The sequence below is a fragment of the Amphiura filiformis genome, chromosome 6 (assembly GCF_039555335.1).
Source record: "Amphiura filiformis chromosome 6, Afil_fr2py, whole genome shotgun sequence".
Lineage (NCBI taxonomy): Eukaryota > Metazoa > Echinodermata > Ophiuroidea > Amphilepidida > Amphiuridae > Amphiura > Amphiura filiformis.
The window spans coordinates 67,981,849-67,993,890 of NC_092633.1; the positions used below are offsets into that span (position 1 = coordinate 67,981,849).

The window sequence follows — 12,042 nt, forward strand, 5'->3', positions numbered from 1 at the left end:
GTAGAAAACATGAGCCTCTCAACAAACATGTCTTCAGAAACAAGCTGAAAAGCAAAGGAACACACATAAGTAAGTAACAAATAAAGCAAACCTACCTTTTTATGAAGTTCCATCTTGTCGTACTCTGACAGCACCCATCCTATGCTACCATCCCCACCACATACTAGGATACGGAATGTATCAAATTTCTGGAATAAACGCAGCCTACAAACAAGGGAAATAAACAAAATGATATGAATAGGCTTTTTGGAATGCTTTATTAATTATTATAAAATTACATTAAGTAATCTTACTTTCACTGATATCATAGCATACTTTTAAAAACATTTTTAAATCTTTACTATATCAAAATAGCATAACATCACTCCTTGCTGCATGTGATGGTGGGATGCAAGTTTAGTATTGAAAGTTTTGACCATTTGAACCTCTTTTATACCTTATGAGTTAGCTTACCCAATAGTTGGGCCACCAATCATGATATCAAACACGTAATTACACCTATGAGTTAGCCTACCCAAACGTTGGGCCACCAGTCATGAGATCAAACACCCAATTACACCTTATGAGTTAGCTTACCCAATAGTTGGGCCACCAGTCATGAGATCAAACACCCAATTACACCTTATGAGTTAGCTTACCCAATAGTTGGGTCATCATTCATGAGATCAAACACGTAATTACACCTTATGAGTTAGCTTCCCCAATAGTTGGGCCACCAGTCATGAGATCAAACACCCAATTACACCTTATGAGTTAGCTTACCCAATAGTTGGGCCACCATTCATGAGATCAAACACCCAATTACACCTTATGAGTTAGCTTACCCAATAGTTGGGCCACCATTCATGAGATCAAACACCCAATTACACCTTATGAGTTGGCTTACCCAACAGTTGGGCCACCATTCATGAGGTCGAACACCTAATTACACCTTATGAGTTAGCTTCCCCAATAGTTGGGCCACCAGTCATGAGATCAAACACCCAATTACACCTTATGAGTTAGCTTCCCCAATAGTTGGGCCACCAGTCATGAGATCAAACACCTAATTACACCTTATGAGTTAGCTTACCCAATAGTTGGGCCATCATTCATGAGATCAAACACGTAATTACACCTTTATGAGTTAGCTTACCCAATAGTTGGGCTACCATTCATGAGATTAAACACCTAATTACACCTTATGAGTTAGCTTACCCAATAGTTGGGCCATCATTCATGAGATCAAACACGTAATTACACCTTTATGAGTTAGCTTACCCAATAGTTGGGCCACCAGTCATGAGATCAAACACCCAATTACACCTTATGAGTTAGCTTACCCAATAGTTGGGCCATCATTCATGAGATCAAACACCTAATTACACCTAATGAGTTAGCTTACCCAATAGTTGGGCCACCATTCATGAGATCAAACACCTGAGCAGGATTGAGCAGCTGCTTAAAGCGACGCAGGAACTTAACCCCCTGATTATCGCCACTTTTAGAATTGACAAAGACCAGGAGTGGGCTGGTGCAACCAGATTTGGAGGCTTGCCAATAACCATTGGAATCCATTGAGTTAAGGGCAGTAGGTGGGATGAGGGACACACGACACTGTCCCAGTGGGCACTTGGCAGGGAACTGAGTCTTGCAGTTTGTGTGAACCTGAAAATAACAAGTAGATAATATGAGAGAACAATTATGCACACAATATTAACACAAATAACTTTATAAACAAGATATGCCCCCAATGCCACAGCAAGTTTATTTGTCTTTTTGTTGTTTTTTGGTAGTGTGGATTTATATTTCGCCTCCTTGGTCACAAAATCAAGACATATCACCCATGTAGTCCCTCAAAAGAGCATTGTTGCAGGGGTAATTATGTTACACATATTTCAACTTGCAGAATCTAAGTCTGAAAGGTTGGTAAATACTGCAATTGTTTTAGTTGGGCATTGATGTCACTGTGTATGTATTCATGATGTGAAACAAGGAATCTCAAAAAAAAGATTTGTATGTATCAAGTACATGTATGTGGGGTGCCTGTGACTAATCACCATTAAATATGGATGCAAGTATAATGGTCATACTCTAGATTCAAACCAGGGACTTTGCAGGAACTGTCTCCATTTTATAAATAGGTTCAATGGGCTGCAAATAAAGTAAATAAAAAAAAGAGTGAGTCCCTTATCGGTGATCAAACAATATGCCCCTGGTTGAAAGGTTAAAAAATTAATAAAAATTGTGTAGAATTTGTGTAACGTCCCTGGTTAACCAGTGAAAGTCAAAAAGTAATGTCTATGTTTGCATAGTCCTAAACAACATCCCTTTTTGGGAAGTGGTTTCACATTAGGGTGTGTGTGCATAATACTCACCATAGCTTTACACCAAAGGCACCTCCAGTCTTGCAACCTGAGTACACTGCCGCATGTTTTGTCACACACAGAGCATTTGGCACTAACCGGCAAGTTACCCTCCAACCATTGGTGGGGCATAGATATCTACAAAAAAATAAAATATATATGTAAAATATATTTGTCCATATTTGTACAACAATACTCCATCAAACATATGCATGATACCCTGCAGCAATACTTTCACCTTGATTGATAACTAGATAACAAGTCTCTGCAGCATTTGAGATTGGATTAAGAATTTCCTTTCTATTGGCCCAAAGGCTAAAAGTCAAATTATTAATTTGATTGTTGGGAGTGGCCTTCTTTTATTTTGTCTATTTTTATCATTCCTTCTGTGTGCAAGTTTCCTCAAAGTGAAATGAAGTGATTTTAGCTAGGATTTGACACAATCTGGTCCATGGAGGCCAAATTTAAAACTGAGATAAAGGCAAAAATATGGAGTAAAAACAATAAAATACTTAAGAAAATAAACATCACAAAACTTCATTACTTTAGAACCATGTATGCTAGACCTTTGGTGTTTTCAGTATATGGTCGCCCAATGTTTGTATAAGGTAATAATTATAGCATCTCAATTTTCAAAAATGCCTCCTTTGGCCTCCATGGACCAGATCGTGTCACATATAATGATTCTATGCCATTGCACAAAATACAATGTTAAAAGTCAACCAAGCAGGAAACTAACATGACTAATGCACATGATCAGCAGGGGCGTTGTCTCAGAAAAAAAGTTTCACAGCCAGCATCAACATTTCTCTTATTTCAGCTTCATCATGTCGAACTCATAAATCATGATTAACTCATGGATGGCAGCCTAAAATAACCAATATACAAATATGAAGCCAGTATGATACAATTTTTACCATTTCTTAAATTAACATTTTCATACCTTCTTTTTATAGACTTTCCTCTATAGACTTTCCTTTTTATACTTTCCTTTTTATAGACTTTCCTTTTTATAGACTTTCCTTTCATCATCTGAGAAATTCTATTCATAACCTCTGCATATTTGATTTTGTGAAGGGCGAAATATCAGTTGTGATTAAAATTGTTTATTTCAACAAATTTGTTGAGTCATGAGTTAAAAATGATGGTTATGAATTCAGTTAAAAACTTTGCATCATTTATATGTCAGGCAATGTGAAAAATCTAAACATTTTGCTTTGGACCTCCGAATATCTCGGGATATTCAAAGGCAAAATGTTTGGATTTTTCACAATGCCCTCCAAATAACTGATGCGCAGTTATTAACCTATAAATAATCACCTTCATCTACTCTCACACTTGTCGCCTGCAAATTTCAAATTTTTCTCATCAACCATGCAACACGATACTATATACCCCTAATCAACTGATTAATTTGTCATCAATCTCCTAGCATAAAAGTAGTTGACAAAGCACAACTTACACAGAATTTTTGAAAACATTTTAAACTGATTAATTGACATGATTTATGACGATATTTGATATCAATGTATCAAATGTGTTCCATGAATGAATTGGTTGAACCAAACTCTGCCAGATTTACACGATATGTTGAATGCCCCTGACCAGCAATCATCACGATGACACGGTTTTATCACAGTTTGTTTTTATCATATCCTGCTGTCAGGAACTACTTAAAAATCCATTTATAATCTTTTTGAAAAAGCTTTACATCATTTTGATTAAAATGCTTCCTTTGTGCTATATGCTTTTATCCACAATATACAAATTTATATTGAATACTGAATTTTTTTTTGATATTTGTGCTGATATTTTATTTGCATAACCATTTTGGCTTGTTGTATAAGCATTTAATCTTTGTTTTAGTTCGCTGGAGACAACTTAAATCTCATAAAGGCGTGGGCATAGATAACAATAGCAATATGAAGACCCTCCTTGTATGCTCAATTTATTCTTCATTCTTTATAACAAAACATCAGTAATTAAATGAAAAATGCCTCACACATTTTATAGGTTTTCTATTACTCTAGAATATTTCATTCCTGGCATATGTGAAAAGATTAAAAACCATTTACATTTCATTTTCAATAACATCAAAAACACTCAACATCCTAAATTGATGAAAATTTAAAATGCTCCATTGTCACATCATAAAGGAAATCAATTTGGACAATTTCTGCACAATACGGAGAGTGTGAAAACATCCAATATCGCATTGCCGTTTCACTCTGCGACACAATTTAAGAATCCACCCTGAATAGCCAACAGTTAATGTCATGGTTGTTCTATAGTATGCCCATTATACTGCCAAAAGGAATCAATATAATTTCATTACATTTTATTAAATCTTTGATAGCCAAAGTGAGTACGAATAAATTCATTGAAATAAGAGTTTTTATTTTTGGCATAAAATTATTATGTTACTTTTCACTTTTTGCATAACTTTGTGAAGGGCAAACGCCAAACTAATTCTAAAAATAACAAATTTAAATCGGCATTATCAATTTACAGAATTTCAATGACATTTTTTAAAATAGTAGAATATTGCATTGGCCAAGGTTAGAATAATAACAGCAAGATGAAAACAAGATTACTAACCAAAGAATGAAAACATGTGAGATCAAGAAAGAACAGAAGGGTGGATAAGAAAGATGAATATGGGAAAGACAGAAAAAACAAGAGAGAATATGTGAGATAGGGAGGGAGATAGAAAAGGGGAGAGGGGGATAAGAGAGATGAGTATGGAAGACAGAACAAGACAGAGACACAGCAAGAGATAACATATGATATAATGTAAAGATAGAACAGAGGAGAGGAATAAGAGAGATGGGCATTGGAGAGAGAGAGAGAACAAGAAAGACAGAGAAACAACAAGAGAGAATATGTGAGATAGGGAGGAAGACAGAAAAGAGGAGGATAAGAGAGATGAGTATGGAAGACAGAATAAGAGAGACAGAGGCACAGCAAGAGATAACATGTGACACAGCATAAGGAAGATAGAACAGATGAGAGGGAAAAGAGAGATGGGAATGGAGGAGAGAGAACAAGAGAGATAGAGAAAAAACAAGAGAGCATATGTGAGATAGGGAGAGGGTGAAACAGAGGATAGAGATGGAGAGGGGTATAAGATAGCCAATAAGACAGTGAGACATAGAGAAAGAGAGACAGAGAGAGGGGGAGGAGAGGGGGGAGGAGAAGGGGAGAGAGAAATAGATGGAAAGAGGGTTTATACCATGCATGGCACATTCTGAGTTCTAACTTTTGTCTTTTTTCCATGCCAACCTTGCTAAATCTACAATGGAAAGTCCACACATCTCATTTGACTTAGTTGTCAACTACCTTTATACTTAAAGATGTTTCCAAAGGCTCTATCTCTGTCTCCCTAGGGATGTCCTAATTTTAGCCTGACTTATCCAGAATTCTCTCATAAAACCAATTGTGATTGACAGGTGCCGTTTAATACTTTATGCTTAAGATAATGTAGAAGTGGAAATTTTCGCAGAACATTCATTTTTGTGCTTTCCACGGTCAATACAGCTACTGTGGAAATAAAAATGTATGAATATGTTCTGTCATGCACAGGTCTATGTACAAAAAGTCAAAATCACAAATTTAAGAACAAGCAAAATAATTCATAAACAGCAAACTGCAAAAAATTACACACACAAAAATGTCTGCATTCACAGTATACTATATTATATCTTATAAGCTGACAGAGGTGTCTTAGTATCCACAGACGGCTCTAGGCCAGTGGATGTAAATTTATAAATTCAGTACTTTCTACTTCACTTCATTTTAGACAAGTTGAGAATGACTCCTCAGGACAGTGTTGACCAGAAAATATTCTACTCAAAATAAATATGACCCAATGAAGTAGTGTTTGATAGATTTTATCGATTTTCCACTGACACTGCCAAAGCTTTCTGTTTTTCCGATCAGTTTATGTATTCATAAAATTCAAGATGTAGTTTAGAAGTGCTGCTAGGTAAAGGTATCGTTTTCCTAGTCTTCCGCAAGAGAGACCCGGACAGGTGATATATTTGACAGATTGTCTGAAAAACCCGCTTTCACTAACAGTACTCTTAAAACAATGACAGGCTATGCCTCGGGGAGTATACACAAGTGGTGTATTATTTTAGCGATACCGAGAAGAGATACATATATGCATAAACCTCCATAGGCAATGTGTAAGCTACGTAACAACCTTTTAGATTCCTGCTAAACTTGGGTTGATAGTACAAAGTATATGTTAGCACAAAGTATACGCCAGCACCAGTGATAATATATTACAACATCCTCTTTGCATCTTAATTGCCAGACATAATTTAGTATATATTAAGCCAAATTGAAATTCAGGCATGAGATTGGATTTACTTGGAAATGGGGAAAAAAGCTTAACTTGTGAAATTGGCAAAAACGTTCCAAAATTAAGCTGAAATTAAATACAAATATGTAAATTTGAGCAGCTAAAAAGGCTGAATTTAGTAGATCAGCTGAAAAATCCTGTGTCTTCATAATTCAACACTGCATCTTTATAACACAGAATGTTCGACTATATTTGCAAGATATCAAATGACTTCATTTCTAATCCAGTACCATTAGGATTAAGTGTCAAAATATCCCATGTTCCTCTCCACTTGCTTTTGTTCTCTCTCTCTGCCACTCACACCTTGCTCTTTCACTCACTCACTCACTCACTCACGCATGCACACACGCTCGCTCGCTCACTCAATCACTCACGCACGCACGCCCCCCCCCCTTCAGCTCGCTCGCCCACTCACTCACTCACACTCTGTTCTTATTCTTTTCTTCATGTAACTCTTTTCTTTCTATCTTTCTTTCTTCATTCTTGTAATATAACATTTTGGACTCTTTCAATCACACCTCCCCATCATTTTGTTACTTGCACGAAATACTGATGTGTTGTTCTCGGAACGTGATTTCTGCACACTTGAACAAACATTTTTTTAGGTGTGTTGATATCCGGCATTACTTCTGACTCTCTGACTCTTTTCATTCTATGTGGCTTGGGCCAACCCTTGCTTATTGTATCTTTACAATAAAAAGAAATCTCAATTGCTTTTGGCTTGATAAGAGGGCAGTTGAGCGAGAGTGAGGAATGCAATCAATTTTCTGCGAACATGCTCTTGGGCAATCGCAAGAAGATATTTAGTCTCAAAGCTGCCCTGCATGTTGCTTTGAGCTTTTCTTGATTTCTTGAAGAAAACCAAGAGTGGAAGATCTTTTGCACTTACAATTACATTTCCTGGTTTCCAAAAATTACCATATTATGATATAAATAAACAACAGGGAAAGACAAAAAGGACTGCAATCTACATGAGGTTGGCTATTTCTGACTAGCTTTAAGACAAACCGTTCTTATAATAGATGATCTTATTATTGTGATTCAAAATTGACATAATATTTTCCAAAGTTAAAGACACACAAACAAACATGTCTATTTACTCATAATTTGATTCCATGCCAATATTGTTGTCAAATTTATTGTCAATCTATATATATCAGGGTAATCAATATGTAATATCCTGCAAGTTTGTTACTTACTGTTCGGTCTTCCTCCTCTATAATTTCTTTACCAACCGACGATAATGTGGTCCATTTACAGTTGTTAGGTGCACGCACTGCACATCTTTTATGTGCCTTGTACTTGCATACTATGAAAGAAATAAATATATAAAATAGCACATTAAGACAAAGTTTACAATCTTTTTAGATTTTATCTTTAATCATTGTTGCATAATACTTGTTTCATACAAAGAGCAGAGTAGCAGTTGGGAAGTCTTGAGCTCATAATTGTGTTATGTAAAGCAAAGCATGACTGAGAGTGTCACACAGTTGTTTTGGGGACTTGCTTATGGTGCACTAGATTACCGATTTAGTCAAATAAACGCCCGAGCGTTACATTTTCCCAAGGGGGGCGTTTATTCAAGGTCAATTTTAGAACGATAATTTCCGTTAAAATCATTAGGTAAAGTAAAAACACACGCTAAAATGACGAACTATGAACTAGAAACACTGACTTCTGGCTCACTTCCGGGTTTCTGATCCAGATTTTCGCCAATTATTGACACTATTATCGACCATGTGCGCAACTTGGTAAGCTTACTACACAAGATAGCATGGAAATATCAGCATTTTTGAAACATCTTGGTTGAAAAAAGTGATGGGGGCATTTATTTGAGGGGGGGGGGCGACTATTTGACGAAATACGGTATGTGTTTAATGCAGGCAGTGGCTATGTACTTGCTGTGGTAATTTGGCTTGATTGAAGGGTCTATTTAACTGGTAACATCTATAGATTTTATTTAGCCTTCTGTTCTCTCCATGATCAATTTAAAATTGTAGAAATGAACCATGGGAGTTATGTCATAGTTTGATAAATGCAACATAAAATGGATCCAATTTCAGATCCCATCAAATTCAAGGTTCTAATTAGTAGCCTGTGCATCTAGCAGAATGCTGTCTTTAATAATGATTCCATTAGGTTAAAAAACCATGCAAACCTTACAAAATTGACACCTTTGTGCGTTTGGTCAAGTCAAGGTTAGAAGCATCTTGATTACATTTTAATTAATTGGTCAGTTTGCAATTATTCATGCATACCTTCACACGATAGACCATGGGATGTGACTCCAGATAGCGCTTCTCTGCATACATTACAATATGTTGGCCTTGCGTGGGAAAACGCATACCAGTTGTGCATCCCTGATAACATGTCCTGCATATGTTCTCCTTCCTGCAATTAAAAGAACAAAAATGGATTCTTGGGTTACATCATTGGAATGATAATTAGACATTTTCAAACATACCAGTTGGTACAATTACTAATCACAGCATTAGATTGATGAATATATAAAGATAATTTTTATCCATTATATACATATATCAAATAACAGGTGTATTGCATGAATTTCACATTGCTTTCTACTGTAGATAGCACCTTACTGTAAAGGGTATACCAAATTGCTATCTACTATAGCATTTCATAGCATGTTGCTATCTACTGTAGATAGCACCTTACTGTAAAGGGTATACCAAATTGCTATCTACTATAGCATACCATAGCATGTTGCTATCTACTGTAGATAGCACCTTACTGTATAGGGTATACCAAATTGCTATCTACTATAGCATACCATAGCATGTTGCTATCTACTGTAGATAGCACCTTACTGTAAAGGGTATACCAAATTGCTATCTACTATAGCATACCATAGCATGTTGCTATCTACTGTAGATAGTACCTGAGCTATGCATTATATACCACATTTTGTACCACTGGTCCAGATGAAATACATAAAGAACACGAACACATAGTGTCTGATTAATCAGAAATGTAGTATCTGATTTTCAAAATTTGTCAGGCATATTAAATTGCTGTTCAAAAAACATGTAGACCCATTTGGAATTGTATGCACTTTATTTCTTTCTAAAATTGAGGTTAGCAGTTTAAATGAAGTGCTGTCTACTGAAGAAAGCACTTGGTATGTTCTGCACATTAAATATGTAGGTAAAATTAATATCTACCCAAGTTCCAACTCAGTATGTAGTATGCAACAACTATACATGTTATATTGAAATGCTATCTTCAGTAGATAACATTTCAATATACATCAAATTTGCTGAGTCATATTATTTGATACACTCACAATGAAATAGGCTTACTCACTGAAAGTCCACACTCCTTGTGGAAGATTTTGATAATATCTTCCACATGGGGGAGTATGGATTTCAAATGGCATTAGCATTATAAACCAACTCAAGCTCCCTCTATGGAAGATTCAGGTTGAATCTCTTTTAGAAGGTGTATGAAATTTAAATGGGGCTGTCTAATGTGTTCATTCCATTTGAAATTCATACTCCCCTGTGCAGGGATTGTGTGCATTTTAAATGGAATAGCCCAATATTTGTGGTGTTTCATTAATTTCTTAAGCATTAAAACATTGCTATCTACTGAAGATAGCACTTCAGAATTTTAATTCTATTACTTTAGCATGGTAAGATTTTCACACTTTACTGCTGTTATCACTGTCCACTGAAAAAGTAAATGAAGTGACAATATTAAATCACCAAATGCAATCAGCCATTCACAAAACCTGGCAAAGAGTGATGTTATGGGTTTGTCAATATTACAGAAATTCATGTTCTAAGTTGTTTACAATTGTCAGTTTAAGTAGCAATTTGCATTATAGACTTTTGAAATATAGGGCAAGTGAAAAAAATGCCCATTTTCTTGAAAATACAGAAGATCGGTACAGTTTTTTTTTCTTTCAAAATTTGGTTTGGTCATAGAGATCAACAACATTATTTGTATGCCCAATTTGATAACCTCTTGATTTTACTGGACTTATTTGGAAAGTATTACGACAACTCCACTAAAGAATAGCAGGATTCTTTTCAAAGAAATGCCAATCAATGTTAGTCACAAACCAGGAAGGTATTTCTAAAAACAGAAAACAGGATCAAAAATTGATTGTAAAGAATTTCAACCGTATGATGAGCAATATTTTTCTCCAGAAAGTCTTGAACTTGGTAATCCTCTTGAGTGTCAAGGCATCACTCAGCTGTTATGTCTCTTTCATTAACACTTGACCATTTCTCAGGTGCTCTATCCATCTTATATTGGATGCAAGTAAGTGGAAGTAATATAATTTAGACTTCATCAACGACCTTTCTTCCCCACTAGGCTTCTTTTCCCTCTTTAGACTTGATCAAAGACATTTTTCCCTCTAGGTTCTATTTCACTCAGTTCCTTAGGTACTTCATAATAACATTAATGATCATTGCAAAGGAACATCTACTTTTTATGTGAACAGAAAAATAATAGGAATAGGGCGAGCAAATGAGGAACTGTCAAGATAAAGGTGAAGCAGAGATAAAATATTGGCTGTGATGACGTAAAACTGACTCAGATCCTCGAATTGTAGCACGCTTTGTGATGCGATCAAGTAAAATGAGTCGGATGTCAGGAATATTGATTTTGAGATATAATCAATAATAGTATTCAACTTCCTTTGTATTTTATTGTTCTGAGCAACACTTAAATGGTCATATCTCTGGAACCATAAGTCTAATTATGGTGGGGTTTTCAGCAAAATAAACCTCTGAGAATGGCTCATATAATGAGATTGAAAACTGAATTTTGATTTTGATCGACATCAGACTCATTTTGCTTGATCGCACACACATGACTGCTGCGTCTACTGCATATTAAGCGCTCCACAGACTCCGAGTATTATGCGTACAATATTGTATGCAACATATCTCGTTATTTAATCTATTGCCATTCTATTTCCAGTAATGTTTAAGTTCTAACGAATGTTTGATGACGAAAAATCAATAATATGTTACATGTAATAGGCCCCTATCTAGTAGAAATATATTATCGATTTTACGTCATCAAACATTCGTTAGAACTTAAACATTACTGGAAATAGAATAGCAATAGATTAAACAACGTAGATATGTTGCATACAATATTGTACGTACAATAAAAAGTCTGAATACTGCTTTAGTGTCAAGGAAAGTTAGACAGAATTGAAAGGCAGAAATAGCAGGACCCATCTTATTTTAATTGGTTTACCAATGCAACTCATCCATAAACAGGTGACACAGGTCTTGATGGTGAATGATAGAGAAATACATTTTTGAAGATGCTGGATGTAAGCTAAGGAGG

The 12,042-nt window shown here is 35.6% G+C and overlaps 1 protein-coding gene across 4 annotated transcripts in view; it reads right to left on the reverse strand.

The window, feature by feature from the left end:
• The window catches only part of LOC140155905 (diacylglycerol kinase delta-like), a 204,334-nt gene that overhangs the window by 20,022 nt on the left and 172,270 nt on the right, over positions 1 to 12,042 (reverse strand). For all 4 annotated transcript variants that reach the window (XM_072178914.1, XM_072178912.1, XM_072178913.1 and 1 more), the window contains 5 exons: positions 8,970 to 9,102; positions 7,911 to 8,020; positions 2,358 to 2,483; positions 1,385 to 1,647; positions 96 to 204 (listed from right to left, as the gene is read on the reverse strand). In XM_072178914.1, the coding sequence (XP_072035015.1) occupies positions 96 to 204; positions 1,385 to 1,647; positions 2,358 to 2,483; positions 7,911 to 8,020; positions 8,970 to 9,102 (741 nt within the window). The remainder of the gene's footprint in view (positions 1 to 95; positions 205 to 1,384; positions 1,648 to 2,357; positions 2,484 to 7,910; positions 8,021 to 8,969; positions 9,103 to 12,042) is intronic.